Source organism: Monopterus albus, unplaced genomic scaffold, assembly GCF_001952655.1.
Source record: "Monopterus albus unplaced genomic scaffold, M_albus_1.0 scaffold264.1, whole genome shotgun sequence".
In the NCBI taxonomy this organism is placed as follows: Eukaryota; Metazoa; Chordata; class Actinopteri; order Synbranchiformes; family Synbranchidae; genus Monopterus; species Monopterus albus.
This window is the reverse complement of record NW_018128144.1, coordinates 579,395-595,723: the sequence shown is the minus strand read 5'-3', so window position 1 is coordinate 595,723 and position 16,329 is coordinate 579,395. Positions and strand designations below refer to the sequence as shown.

General features: G+C 39.6%; 1 protein-coding gene across 1 annotated transcript in view; it reads right to left on the bottom strand.

Annotated features, from left to right (window-relative positions):
• The window catches only part of ascc3 (activating signal cointegrator 1 complex subunit 3), a 245,725-nt gene that overhangs the window by 93,617 nt on the left and 135,779 nt on the right, over window positions 1–16,329 (bottom strand). The window contains 3 exon segments of the mRNA XM_020621661.1: window positions 2,456–2,590; window positions 5,140–5,211; window positions 6,433–6,606. Of these exon segments, the coding sequence (XP_020477317.1) occupies window positions 2,456–2,590; window positions 5,140–5,211; window positions 6,433–6,606 (381 nt within the window).

Genomic DNA, 16,329 nt, shown 5'->3' with positions numbered 1-16,329 from the left:
CCTGTCCCTTTCTACAGGTTGCCCTGGCACTGGAGTTCTATGTCTCTGATGAGCAGTCACCGGCCACATCAACCTGCCCAGTGTTTCATTGTTTGTTGTGTCTTGTTGCTTTTCTTCTTTTCTCTCTCCTCTATCCACTCACCCCAACTGGTTGAGGCAGAAGACCGCCCACCAAGAGCCGGGGTCTGTCGGAGGTTTCTTCCATTAAAGGGAGTTTTTCCTCCCCACTGTCGCCAAGTGCTTGCTCAAGGGGGATTTGTTGGATTTTCCCTATGTAATAATAGTGATAACAGTAAGGTCTAGACCTTACTTTGTAAAGTGTCCTGAGATGACTTTTGTATAGCGCCAAATCACAACAAATGAAATTTGATTTGATTTGATTTGACTTCTCCTCTAACATAGCCCCTCTTACCTCAGGCGTCCCTCAAGGCTCGATCCTGGCACCGTTACTTTTTTCTTTATACATGTCACCACTTGCTTCAATTATATCAAGCCATAATGTTCATTTTCATTTTTATGCAGATGATATTCAGATTTACATGCCGCTGATACAATCGGATTCGAACACACTTACTCCTCTACATAATTGCATTCATGATATTAAAGCAATGGCTCGCCCAGAATTTTCTTCATTTAAATGAAAGCAAGACTGAATATATTGTTATTAGCCCTGATCCAGCCGCGGTTGTATCTAGTTTAAGTGCTTCAGCCCCCTCACTCACAGGTATGGTGAAAAACCTCGGAGTGATATTTGATAGTGACTTTAATTTTGATAAGCAGATCAGGGCTGTGGTTAAGACCAGCTTTTTCCACCTGAGACTTTTAACGAAGGTGGAGCCTTTCTTATCGCGTGCAGACTTAGAAAAAGCCATTCACGCTTTTATCACTTCACAACTAGACTACTGTAATGCCCTCTACGTTGGTATTTCCCAGTCTTTGCTTCGGAAGCTTCAACTGGTCCAAAACGCTGTCGAACACTCCCAGGTATGCCCCACATCACCCCTGTTCTTTTCTCACTATACTGGCTGCCAGTACAGTGGAGAGTTGAGGTTAAGATGTTGCTATATGTCTTTAAGGCTATATATGACCTCGCTCCACCGTACCTATCGGATCTGCTATCTATCTATGCTCCGCACAGAGCTGTGCGTTCCTCAGAGCACTTGTCCTTGGTTGTCCCACGGTCTCAATATAAAAAATGGGGCGACCACTCTTTTGCTGTGTATGGCCCTAGACTCTGGAATTCTTTACTGCTAGAGCTTCGGTCCATTACCGAGCTAGTGGTTTTTAAGTCAACTTTAAAAACTCACCTTTTTAAACAGGCCTTTGGTGTTTAATCCATTTTATTTGCCCCAAAGGGACATCGTTTAACTTGTTGTTTTATGCTATTTGTATCTTGATGGAAGTTATTTTTGCTCCGATTTTGGAAATTTGTGTTTTATTCTTGCTTATTTATTGTTCTAGTATTGTTTTTTAGTTGACACATATGTTCTATTGTGCAGCGCTTTGTGCTCCCCAGAGATGTAAAGTGCTATATAAATAAAGCTTTATTATTATTTATTATTACACCAGGCACAAGTATAAGTCCTCACAATGGCGGAGGCCTCTTATGTAGTCTGCATTGTAGGCTCTGTGTAGATTAAACACAGAACCATAAATCAAGCTTGAGCCCACTAGGGTCTAAGTGGACTTTCTATGGACGTTTGTACCCAGATGAGTCAGCACAGACTGTCCACGCTGAAAGTGCACCGACAAGTAAACTGGACATTCGTTTAGTGCACCATAGGTATGTTCTTATGAAGCAGTTACACACAACGGTTGCGTATGTGTGCAACATGTTCATGTATGCATACCCTCAACAATAGAAGGAACTGAAGTGCATCCATGTCCTTATGGGGGAAACCGCAATAGCACTAGCCAGCCAAAAAAGTTGTCCAACTTTGCCAAGTGTTACATAGCAAGTGAGCTGGCTAGGATTGTAACCAAACAGTAAGTTAGAGTTTATACAAGAGATGTGGTTAAGAGTCTCTGGCTACAAGCCATGCCTTTTGTGAAGCAGTTTACACAGAGGACAATTTTGTACCTCTCTTCTTTAATTAGTAAGCAAACCAGTGCCCCCACACCATTTCCTGCATCAGCACACCATGGCCTCTGATAAATATTATCCCAGCACTTGTATTTTCAAACTTGGAAAATACTGAAATGACTATATGGAATACTATGACACTGCTAAGTGCATTGTTTTAATCAAATACATGCATGTGGCTTCAGCTGACTATGATTAGTAAGCTGATGCTATATGATGATTACTGACAGAACATAGTTATTTATCAATATCACAGCCTAATTTCTTAAATGAGTAATGAAGAATAATCTTGCTAAACACTGGTAAGCAGCAGAAATAATATACTGATGATTTTTAATTAGAGTAAGCACAGACTGTTAAAGGTTTTTCTACCTGTTTCTCACATTGGCCATAGTCTGGACCCTGGTCTGGCTGAAAGAAACATATTTCTCCACGGTTCTTTGCCATTTCAATCAGCCCCATTGCCGTCCTCACTGTAGCATTACGAGCGTGGACAAAAACCATCACCTGAGAAACACAAAAAATAAGGTGAACAGGGTTAAAGCCTCAACTCAGCACATACCTCTACAGAGAAGTTGAACTCCAATCTGTAGAATTTCAATTTGAAGTCTACTGACTCACCTGTCACTCTCTGAAAAAAAAGATATTTGTGGAATCTCTGAACCCATATGCCTCCCTTCATTGTTCAGGCCACAACCTAAGTTTGCCATTGTAGAGATGCTGTTGGTGCATGGATTACCAGACAGGGCAACATTCTTCCAGTCATCCACAGACATATAGATGGGTGACAATTTAAAATATATTTTACAATTTTTATTTTATTTTAATTTTATTAATGGATAATAGAATACGATCACAAAAAGGTGTAACACCAATACAGTATTTGCACATATGATATTGTTAGGTATTTTTAGTCAGATAGAAATTGGATAGATACTTTATGTATTAGAAATGTTTAGTGGAGATAGGATGTCTAGTTAGACTGTTAAATGCTTAGGCATGCTTATGAGTTTCTACAGGGTACATCTGGTCAAGGATAACTAGAGAGAAGAGTTGATGACTGTCAGCAGACAGGGTGTTTAATATTATTATTACGACGTGTATAACTGTAGCCTTAGCCATAATATGTTCTTATGTTTAAGTCACGACATGTTACTAGAAGTCTGTGAGGATGTTTTTAGTTACACACCACTTAATCAACAGACACACACATGCACATTGATTTGCTTCATGTTTTGACTACTGCTATGACCAGCTGCAAAGCTGGTAACAGAGACGTCTCGGTTGACGTTTCTGTGTAGTATGGGGCTAGCCCAACCGAGGGGATATAATGTATAGGCCTGGTGGGTTCAGGGTCTTTCATCTTACATCTGCCTGTGAGCAGTTTGGAGGTGCAAGATACCTGAGCGTGTAATGTTAATTTTACCTGTGATCCTTTGAATAAATCAGCACTGTTTTGAAGTTACTTGGACTGTCTCGTCTCTCAGAGTTAGCAATGGTAACAAGAACCATAGTCCCACAATATGAACCCATTGTGTGCACTGACAAAATAACTGAAATGATTCAAGTGCCTACAGTAATTTGGTGTAACAACTGTTTTACTGTAAATAACCACGCAAGACACCTATGACACTGCTTTCATGTAAATTTGTAACATTTTAGTTTTGACATACGGTGTAATATTAGACCAAACAGTACTGCATGACTGCACACACATGCAGTAACCAGCTGTGTGTATGCTTCAAACACAGAGGGTCCAAAAAGACCAGTGCAGCAAATGCTATTTATCAAAGGTGTTTTATCAGCACCACTGAGCTGTGTGGGAGCATTGTCGGCAGTAACTGCTGACTTCTCAGTGTTAGGTATTTTTAGTCAGATAGATATTGGATAGATACTTTATGTATTAGAAATGTTTAGTGGAGATAGGATGTCTAGTTAGACTGGTAAATGCTTAGGCATGCTTATGAGTTTCTACAGGGTACATCTGGTCAAGGATAACTAGAGAGAAGAGTTGATGACTGTCAGCAGACAGGGTGTTTAATATTATTATTATGACGTGTATAACTGTAGCCTTAGCCATAATATGTTCTTATGTTTAATATCACAACATGTTACTAGAGGTCGTGTGAGAATTAAGCGCCTCTGAGGGACAGAATGGACATGAGAGAAGGGAAAAAAAAAAGGGTGTGCGTAGGTATGTGTGCACTTGCAATAAAATGATCCAGACAGGATAACAACCATGCTCAACAGGGATCTCAACTCCTGTAGCAGATGGGAGCTAAACAGTAAAGTCTGAATTCACAACTCTCATGTTCCCAATAGGCCTTCTGAGGGTGTAGAGTGGAAGCAGAAGTGGAGGGTGATGGTGAGTGGATGGGGGAAGGGATTGGAAAGAGGGAAACACTGAGGGAGATAAAGACTTCAAATACTTTAGATAGCAGGTGCTCATTCTAAAAGTTAAAACAAATATTTACTGTAGGAATTTAATGAAAAAAAAAAACAAGTTGTAAAGAAAGGCATTTTTAGGATTAAATGATATACAGTATGTGCATACATAAGATCATTTTAAAGGCTTTTTCTTTTACAAATATTAGCTGGAACCAAAAAGATTTTCAAACAAGTCACAGATGAATGTTACTTATGCTAAAGCTCAGTTCAGCAAGCTACAGTTGTCATGTCACCAGAAAAATTCCTCTTTGCTCAAACAGGAAAACTACATATTGACTGATTTAAACAATGCACTGGCTAAATGGCACTGTCTTTAAATACAGAGGATCTGGTCAGTACTGTGGCCCCTCAACATAGACAAACGAATGCAGCTCAATTAATCCATTAAGTGGATAACCCAGAAACACAAAAATCTAACTTTATTTTGGGCCAAAAATTGTGCCATTTAAAAGTATGATTTTTAGTACTTGCTTCATGGATAGTCTATGCATGCATTCTTCATTGCATTCATTCACATACACAATAAAGCATAGTACAATATGTAAACATGTCTGTATGTAAACATGCATACATTTTTGTAACATTCCAACATGCTGAAGAACCCATACCTGATGTCCAACTTTAACCTGCTCCAGAACTTTGTTGTAACAAACCTCCTCCATGTCATGAAGCTGTTGGATCTGGACACAAAATTACAAAATAACAATGTAACTTCACTGATTACTGCAAAGTCTAATTCATGTGTTTTGCATCTACAAGGGTTCATGCAGGCGGGGGTAGATCTAGAAAATTTTGGATGGGGTGGCCAGGCTGGGGCACAGACTCAGAGAGGGGTGGCACATTTGAAATACATGTAAAAGGTACAGTGAGTAACAGAAGTATTTGAACACCCTGCAATTTTGCAAGTTCTCCCACTTAGAAATCATGGAGGGGTCTGAAATTCACATTGTAGGTGCATTCCCACTCTGAGAGACAGAATTTTAAAAAAAATTTCAGGAAATCACATTGTATGATTTTTAAAGAATTTATTTGTCTTGCACTGCTGAACATAAGTATTTGAACACCTGAGAAAATCAGTGTTAATATTTGGTACAGAAACCTTTGTTTGCAATTACAGAGGTCAAACGTTTCCTGTAGTTCTTGACCAGGTTTGCACACACTGCAACAGGGATTTTGGGGCCACCCCAGAACCCTGATATGCTTCTTACGGAGCCACTCCTTGGTTATCCTGCCTGTGTGCTTCGGGTCATTGTCATGTTGGAAGACCCAGCCACGACCCATCTTCAGTGCTCTGACTGAGATTCAAACCTTCAGCCTTCTGGTTGGGAGACGACAGCGCTACCCACCGCACCACTGTCGCCTCCCTTTATTAAAAATCAAAGTGTTATTTTGTGTACAAATGAGACACATATAGTGCTTTCTTTAGCTAACTTTAGCTGTGCTCCTTATTTACTCATGGCCAGGGACATCGTTGCTGTGCAGTGGTTCTCCACCGCCACTGAGGTGAATCATGCCAAGTACTCCACATCAACACAGTTGGACAAATGAATGAAAATATCATGCTGCAGGCATGGTATTAAAGAAAACTAATTTGACCATTACCAGTTATAGAGCACCAGAAAAATGTCAGCTGTATTTAAGGCAATTATTTGTCAGTGCTTTTCATTTTTCATTCATTAATATCACATTTTGCTGATCAGATTTTGGGGGTGGCTGGTGCCACCCCTGGCCCTGTCTATGTATGTGGGTCCATGTGGCTTAAATTTCATTATCCTATTTGTCAGAGTTGCCGCACATACAACATATGCATGTATCGCCGTGAAGAACTGAACTCCCTGCGCAGTTAAAAGTTACCAAGTTACCATTATTGGTCTGTAAATACATCAACATCATCATCTTACCTTGGTGGTTTTGATGCCAACAAAGGTCTGTCCAAGGGGCACTGGTCTGAAGCGACTGTCAAAGAAGAAGAGGCCAATATAGGGATTGACATGTAGGAAGGTGGCCACATCCAGGTAGTTGGGGAGGGTGGCTGATAGTCCCAGGATCCTGATCATACTCTGGGTTGACTCCACCTAACCATCAGACAACACAGTGTCACATTTACACCAAACTGTATCCTATGAATCTACCCATGCAGAATAGGAGGTAGCAATATCAGGGCATCTGCTGTTTCCTGAGATGACCTTGATGAAGTGACTGTGACTTGCAGTAAGAGCATCTCATCAACAGTGTTCTCTTGTGGGACCTGAATAATAGCAGGACATTCTCTACCAAGCAATGGAAACAAGCCTGAATATAAACTGTGTTTTAGTATGTTATAACCCCTCACTACCTCACCAAGTGTAATGACATATCCAACTCCACCATGTGAATTACTAAGTGCGATGTTTGAAGGTCACTGGGCAAAATACTATTACCCTATTTTTGTGTATTGTGTTTTAATACTTTGTTGCCTTTATGTAACTTTTTTATTTTAAGACTTAAGTGTTCTTTCTGGCTTTTGACTCCTTACCTGACTCCAACGGAGAGCCGCACAACAATCGCTATATGCCTAGACTGTCTGTTTATGCATAAATGGCAAATAAAAATCTTGACTTGACTTGAGGTCATTGCACTTAGTAATCCACATGGTGGATTACTAAGTGCGATGCTTGAAAATCCACATGGTGGATTACTAAGTGCGATCTTTGAAGTTCACTGGGGAAAATACTATTACCCTATTTTTGTGTATTGCGGTTTTAATGCTTTGTCGCCTTTATGTAATTTTTTTATTTTTTTTATTTTAAGACTAGGTGTTTTTTCTGACTTTTGAATCCTTACCTGACTCCATAGGAGAGCAGCACAAGAATTCATATATGCCTAGACTGTGTTTATGCATAAATGGCAAATAAAAATCTTGACTTGACTTGATTTTACCATAATAACCCCTGACTCTTTCTCTTCATAGAGACCAGTGTACAGTATTTCTCATTTTCATCCATATTAAAGAGTCAAACAAAATGGAATCTTTTGAAAAGGATGAAATAAATTTAAAAGTTTAATCTACAGTAGGTCAACCTCATCATCACTGAGGCATGGGTGTTCATGACCCTGTCACCAGTTCATTATTTGTCCTTCCTCAGACCACTGTTGGTAGGTACTAACCACTGCAGGACTGGAACACCCAATAAAATCTACAGTTCGGGAGATGCTCTGAGAGGACAAACTATTTACTCCACATTCCAGAAAATTACTAATTATAACTAAACAGAATCTGAGATCCAAAAGGAACCTCATTGATTCTACAGCCTAAGCTGTCACAAGCACTTGCTAAAATGTAGGAACTCTGAAGTCTGTTTGTTCTATAATTTCATCTGTCATTGTGCGGAAAGTTGCTATGAGAGGGTGTCGATGATAAAGAGCTGCTGAGCTGAGATGATCCTTGAGACTCGCTGATCAGACATCAAATCTACTCACAAAAGCCGCACAAATTAACACATAAAAGCAGCTCATGAGCCATGATGATAAATATTCTGCACATGTTCCGATCAATCATTTTACAGGTATTACTGACAGCAGGTAAATTCACTCAGAGCGCCGCAGTCTGTGTGTAGCTGTTTCTCACTTCAAGCAGTGGGCAGTGGAAATGGTAAGTTTCACTCAGTAAATGTTTGTGGCCTTGTTGTTCTTATGCACCAAGCAGCAATTTTTATTTCAAATTTATCTGCTCTCAACTTTAACAACCTAGGGACTAGGAAAGGTTAGGTCTATATGACATGAAAAAAGAAATGAAATCTGAAATTTAAATTAAAACACAAAATAAAACAGGATAAATATATAACATTTTCAGCCATTTACAGGTAGTGGTATGGCCCCGTGATGCGGGGGTGCTGCAGCACCCCTGCTTCCGCTGCTTGCCCATTTTTCCTGCTTTCAACACATCAACTTTGAGGAATGAATGTTCACTTGCTGTGTGATATCTGTTACACTGACAGGTGCCAGTGTAACAGATAGTATTATTCACCTAACCTGCCAGTGGTCAGAATGTTATGCTTGATCGGTGTACTTATACTGAACTGCATGTATAATACAATAACAGTTTCAAAATCTAGTTATCTATACAAATAAAGCAACAATCACCAATTGCTCATGCCAATTTTAAGACTTTCCTTTAAAATTGTACTCAACTCAACTTTATTTATAGAGCACTTTAACACAGCCTGAGCCAAACAAAGTGTTTAACATAAGATTCAATTTAAAACATGTAAACATATGAACTACATAATAAAAAGAATAAAACAACAATAAAATTAAATAACTAAATCAAAATAGCACAAAGTACTATCCAAAACCAGAACCCGAACAGAGTCTCACACCGTATCAAACGCCAAGGCATACAAATGGGTCTTCAAGTAAGTTTTAAAAGTAGCCAATGAGGGGGCCTGCCTAATATAAAGAGGCAGCGCATTCCATAGCTTAGGAGCTACAACGGAAAACGATCTGTCCCCTCCACTCTGTCCGCTCTAGATTTACGCCTAACCCTTGGTACACCCAGCAGGAGCTAGTCAGCTGATGTTGACCTATTAAATCTATTCTTTTTAATTTGCATTTTCACTCACTAAATACTTCCAGATGCTTTGCTGTTTTTTTTCACTGTTAAGCTACTGACAATATTGCCAAATTTGAACCTCTGCAGAAAATAAAAATAAAAACCTTCTAGGCAAGGGAGAGGGATTATTCCCTTTGAACCACTGGAAACATCCGCACATGAAGTGAAGAAAAAGTTTCACTGATGATAGCTTAAGAGCCATCAAAGAAACTGCAAGATAATAAACAGCATTTATATAGCACTTTACAACTCAGAAGAGCCCAAAGTGCTGCACAGTATAGACATATCTATTGACTAAAACAATGCTAAATAGTCAACAAGATAATCATAGAACACAAAGCAACATGTAGACAATGCCATTTAGAGGCAGATAAAACAAATTAAAGATCAAAAACCTGTTTAAGAAGGTGCGTTTTTAATGTGGATTTAAAAACCGCTAGCTCGGTGATAGACCGAATCTCAAGCGGTAGCGAGTTCCAGATTCTGGTGCCATAAACAGCAAATGCGTGGACACCCCATTTTTTGGATTGGTACCGTGGAACCACTAGGGACAGGTTATTAGAAGAGCGCAGGGCTCTACGAGGAACATAGATAGATAAAAGTTCAGACAGGTAAAGTGGAGCAAGGCCATTTAAGGCTTTGAACACAAATAAATGAATCTTAAACTCAACTCTAAAATGTACAGGCGGCCAGTGTAATGTGGGAAGAACAGGAGTAATATGGGCATACCTGGGAGTGTTGGACAGAAGCCGAGCTGCCGCATTTTGGACCAGTTGAAGTTTCCTGAGCAACAACTGAGATATACCAACGTAAAGGGCTTTACAATAGTCTAATCGCGAAGTAACAAAAGCATGGATCGCCTTTTCTAAGTTTCCTCGGGATAAAAAAGGCTTAACCTTCGTTAAAAGTCTGAGGTGAAGGAAACTGGTCTTGACAACAGCTTTGATCTGCTTATCAAAATTAAAACCGGTATCAAATATCACTCCCAGGTTTTTTTTTACCATGTCTGTGAGTGCAGGGGCAGAGGTACGTAAACTGGATACACCTGCGGCTGGATCGGGGCTGATAAAGATATATTCAGTCTTATTCTCATTTAAATGAAGAAAATTCTGGGCAAGCCAAATCCTGATATCCCGAATACAGTCATACAGTGGAGTAAGTGCATTTTGATCGGATAATACCAGTGTCATATAAATCCGAATGTCATCTGTGTAAAAATGAAAATGAACATTATGCCTGCATATAATTGACGGTGACATATATAAAGAGAAAAGTAAAGGTGCCAAGGTCAACCCTTGTGGGATGCCAGTGGTAAGATGGGCTGTATCAGAGGAAAAATCATCAATAATGACAGAAAAGGTTCTATTTCTCAAGAAATAACTAAACCAGTTTAAAACCGTGCCCCTCAGCCCAACAAGGTGTTCCAGTGAAGATAATAAAACTGCATGGTCAACAGTATCAAATGCTGCCGATAAGTCTAGTAAAGCTAAAATCACATGCACATTGATTTGCTTCATGTTTTGACTACTGCTATGACCAGCTGCAAGGCTGGCAACAGAGACGTCTCGGTTGACGTTTCTGTGTAATATGGGGCTAGCCCAACTGAGGGGATATAATGTATAGGCCTGGTGGGTTCAGGGTCTTTCATCTTACATCTGCCTGCGAGCAGTTTGGAGGTGCAAGATACCTGAGCGTGTAATGTTAATTTTACCTATGATCCTTTGAATAAATCAGCACTGTCTCGTCTCTCAGAGTTAGCAATGGTAACAAGAGCCAAAGTCCTACAAATTGATGCAGAGAGATCGGAGAAAAGGAATCAAATATATGGAGTGCATGAGATACAGGTGGTACATGAGGTAGAGACATGGGAATGTTTCGCCTAATATTCAGAACTTTATCAATGAAATATCTCTGAAATTGATTACAATTTGCAACCGAGCCCTCAGTGGCCATTGTACCATGAGGATTAATAACCGAGTTAATGGTATTGAACAAAACTTTTGGGTGCTGACTATTATTTAAAATAATATTAGATAAGTATTGCGATTTAGCGTCTTTTACAGCTTTCTGATAAGAAAGGAGGCTGTCCCTTAGCATGGCAAGGGAAACATGTAGTTCATCTTTCTTCCATTTCCGCTCCGCCTGCCTGCACCGTCTCCGCAGGGCATGGGTGGTGACGTTCAACCAAGGGTCAACAGTATTTCTAGCCCTCCTTTTCACCAAGAAGTGATGGACTCCATAATCTGAAGATCTCTGCAGGTACATACAGTACAGAATATACTGTATATTTGAGAAAGGACAGTACATGCATAGGGCTGCACAAATGCATCTCTTCAACAGAGTAACAGTTCTGCTGTGGGATTACGCTGAGATACAGAGTAAAACTCAAAGAAAATTCAATAAGTTGTGTGGGGGGGTCGGCCTATCTGTACGCCTCCTGCTGGATGTGACAAGTAGGATTGATAAGGCCTTTAATGTGATGCAGTACCTGTCAAACCATCCCATCAAGATAAGACCTAACCAATCCTTGCTTGCGGTCCAGCCTACACTACACATTCACACCAGTGCTGCTAAAACATCATAGCTGCAGATGTTCAGAGTCAATCAGCTTTTTTTTACATTACATTGTACTTCATGCAAATTTGGGTTTAAGTGCCTCTCTACAAGAAATGAAGAAACCATGTTTCAGGTAATTTTGTGGTATCATAAAATTTTATGACAGCATGAGGTAATTATGATTAACAGCTGAATTTAGAATCACCTCAAGGCAGCTGGATAATGACCTGGATAAAATAAAATTAATAGGTCACAATATTAAAATTAGACATTGTGGTGATCTGTAAGGTCCTCCGGATTTGCACAAAGATGTAGTTTACAATGCTACAGAGAAATACTAATGCCAAACTAAAGGAGTATCAGTAATTGTTGGCGGATTTGCATGCATGTCTGAAATGCCCTTTGAAAGCCCTTCAAACCCCTTATAGCCGGATAAATACCAATACACTCACAGCTGATTCCTGCCTCCACAAAAATCTATAGCAGTAAGCTTAAGACAAATACATGACCCAGTGGTCTTGTAAAACATCTTTGTTTATAATCAAAATAACATCACCAAATTAGTATCTGATCTTAAAATATGACAGTGACTAGGATGGCTGCTCCTGTTACCATGTATGAACTGTACATACCTTTATATAATGTACTAGAATGTATGGTAAACAGATTGTGTAGGATTTGCAACCAGCTTTCTACCATTACAGTATTCACATACAGTACTACACAGAGTTGGCAATTTATTAGGCACACCAAGCTAAAACTAATGCCGTCTAATCCAACTGTCCTGTAATAAATCCTTGCTTTCTCGGTTTTTGTTCAAACTGTTTTAAAGAGGCATTGATTCAACTCATTTTGGAAGCTGTATTTTGTGCTGCTGTTGAACTGAACTGCAATTTATAAAGAGGTGTTTGTTATTTAGCCAAGCTTCATTAATATAGATGGGGTGAACAGCAGAGTCGACCTTTCCCTCACTTATTACTTAGCCAATAAATGTCTATAATTTTTGTAGTAAAGGCATGTGGTTGTCTGACACTGATAAGCTGTAAAATGGTTAGAGTGACACAGCTCTGTATGTCTGTATACATCACTGAAATATATACAAATAAATACTGTACTGTATACAGTATATACACATATATAGGCACACAGCAATATGTATTTCCAGAAAATAACTATTACCATTAGTTTGCATAATTAGCTTCTTTATACATACACAAAGAATGTGTCACTACAAAAACTGAAAAATGTATACTCTGCATGGCTATTTAAAGTGATAAGTATGAAAATGCTGTATGTAATAACTCATCTCATCTTTGGACTAAATGATGGTAAAGAGAACTAAATAATAAAAAAGTTTAAATGCAATATACAGGCTGTCTGCACTGTGGAAGCAATCATTGTAGAAGGGACATTAAGTACCCTACTACCATTACCTCAGACACTTTCTTGACATGAGGAATATATTACTTCCCCTTTAATCTTCCTCAACACTTGGATTTTATTGCATATTTCTCTAAAATGACCAGAGTTAGATCAGGAATACAGTGTTGACAATAATAATGGACAAGACATCTTAGTATCTTTCTTTTGGAATTTTCTTCTATTCTGCTTGGCAGAATTGTTCAAGGTCAACCAGGTTGGATGGGGAGTGTTGTTCACAGCCATTTTCAGGTCTCTCCAGAGGTGCTCTATTGGGTTCAGAACTAGACTCAGGCAGGGCTGCTCCAGGACTTTCACAGTGTTTTCCTGAAACAATATTTCCTGTTTTCTTGCTGTGTATTTTTAATGCTTATTTTTAATGCTGTTTATTTTTGTGTATGCCTTTTTAATGCTTTGTTGCCTTTATGTAACTTTTTATTTTAAGACTAAGTGTTCTTTCTGGCTTTTGACTCCTTACCTGACTCCAAAGAAGAGCTGCACAAGAATTCCTATATGCCTAGACTGTCTGTTTATGCATAAATGGCAAATTATTAGTAGAGGAAAATTATTGTTGGTTTTTATCTCTGTATGGGGAGTGTATAAAATACTGTTAATATAAAAATGTGCTTTAATAATTTCCAATTCATGCTACTTTATATTTCTATGGCATATGTAATTTAATCTGTAAACCATGTACTTTATCTGATGGCTAAAGATGCACTTTTTTTGGGTGGTACATTAACATGAACATGTATGAACATTAGAAGAAAGGCACATTTTTAATGCCTGTTTGTTACAGTGGTTGTATTTACTTCTAAAAATAAACAATATAAGTAATTTTCCAAATCATACACATACAAGAGTTGGCTTGTGCTATAACTAGAGATGCACTGATTGCAATTTTCTTGGCCAATTCTGATTACTCTTTTTTTTTTTTTGTCTGACCTGCCGATTCCAATTTTGGCTGATTCCGATTTCTTTCTTCCCAAGACCTATAATTGGCAGCATACACAAACATTTTTGTAACTCTGCTCTAATAAAAAATTACACTGTATTAAAAATAAAACAAAGTTTAACATTTTCCATCTGTCTCTCACGTTTTTTATTTTACAAACCACCAGCTAGAAATGAAGGGCAATACTTGTACTTCTCCAAATACAAAAAGGTGCAGCAGGTAATAGAAACATCAGTCCTACTGAGCACGCAGTTCTTTTTGAAGTGTGCATAGTTTGTACAATATTTGCTGTGTTTTACCAGGGGATGGATACACTGTACATATACATGCATTTCATGTGGAGCCACTAAATCCCTGTACTATTTTTTGGAGGTCTGCACACAAATTTCCCTTCTCCAAGGTGCTTCTGTAGGCTCCTCTGCGCGCTTTTTGTACACCAAGTGCTTCTAACGCACAAGTGAACATGTGCCCAGTATAGACTTTATATAGGCTTTTGGTCTGTATCACAGGTTGTGCCAGTTTGGCACAGAACTGGCTTTCTCAGACTGACTGGCTGGTCACTAGACAAGGCTGATCACGCTGAAACCCAGACATTTCTGATCGACACTGATTGATCGGTGCATCTCTAGTTGTAACGTTAGCTCATCTTCAGAAAAGGAAATTTGTGTGCTTGTTAATAATGATCTTTGAAAGACAAAAGCTGCGATGGACTGGCGATCTGTCCAGGGTGTACCTCGCCTCTGGCCCACAGCTGGCTGGGATTGGCTCCATCCCCCTGTTAGGTATTTTCTTAGTTAGGTAGATATTTAGAGATTTGTTGTCTAGAAATGTGTAGGGTAGACAGGATGTGTAGCTCAGGCTGTTAAATGCTCAGTTCATTGTCATGAGCTTGCTGCAGGCTGCATGTGGGCCCCAAGGTCAACTAGATTGAAGAGTCTGCAGGCAGGATGAATATTGCTAGTAGCATGATGTTTTGACTACTACTCTGCTCAGCTGCCAAGCTGGCATATCAGGTGGCATCACGGTTTGACGTTGCCTGCGTAGGATGGGGCTAGCCCAATGAAGTGATTAAATTGTATAGGCTATTAGGTTCGGGGTCTTTCTTCTTCCGGGCTGCCTGCGCGCAGTTTTGGGGGTGGAAGATGCCTGGACGTGGAATGTTAATTCTTGCCTGTGACCCTTTGAATAAACCAGCACGGTTATATTTTTTTATATACTCAAGTGGTCTGCTTCGTCTCACTGAGTTCCTGGTTTGAAAGAACCGGACGTGGCTTTATAATAGAATAGAGCCTTTACCCCCATGACCCTGTTTGGGACTAAGCGGTTTAGAAACTGTGTTTTGTTTGAGTACCATGTACTTCCGGCGCCGACAGTGATGGCGGTCGTGGTTAATCGCGCTCTCGTGTGTTTGTTGTTTTTCTTTGTTTTCTTGGTCTTGTGCAACTCATCCTGGATTACTTTTACCAGAGAAGAACTGTTAAATATCGGACAACTCAAACCAAACTACCTTCCTCCGATTTCTGTGAACGATGAATGCTATATAAACATTCGGATCGGAGGTACAGCAGCGATATACGGGACCTGGAAAAAATGCCGCCAGCGTGGATAACGCTCTGGTGCTTTGGTGCGGTTACGACAGAGAGGAACCCAGACCTCACTCCCATCTAATCACCTGGCTAATCTCCGCTCCCTGGTCAACAAAAAGGATGAAATTCCTTCTCGTCAACAGGACTAACTCTGACTTTGCACGCTCTACTGCTTTGTGCTTCACGGAGACCTGGCTCAGCGACTCCATAGCGGACAGCGCAAATACCAGGCTTCCAGGTGTTCAGAGCGGATCATGTAAAGGAGCTGTCCGGGAAAACGAGAGGAGGTGGAATCTGCTTCTACATAAATGAAGGTTGGTTCACAGATGTCACAGTGCTACAGAGGACATGTACCGCAGACCTAGAGACTCTTGTTATTTCTTAGTTAGATAGATATTCAGAGATTTGTTGTCTAGAAATGTTTAGTGGAGACAGGATGTCTAGCTCAGGCTGTTAAATGCTCAGTTATTTTCATGTGCTTGCAGACTGTATCTAGGCCAAGGCTAATTAAATCAGACAAAGGCTGCAGGCAAGGATGGTTGTTATTATTAGCTGTAATGCTAATCTTAATATTTGTCTTAATGTGAAATGTCATGTCAAATTGTTCTAGATACACACCACAAATCAACAGCCACACACCTTGAACTTTCTTCATGTTTTGACTATTGTTATGGTCAGCTGCAAGCTGGCA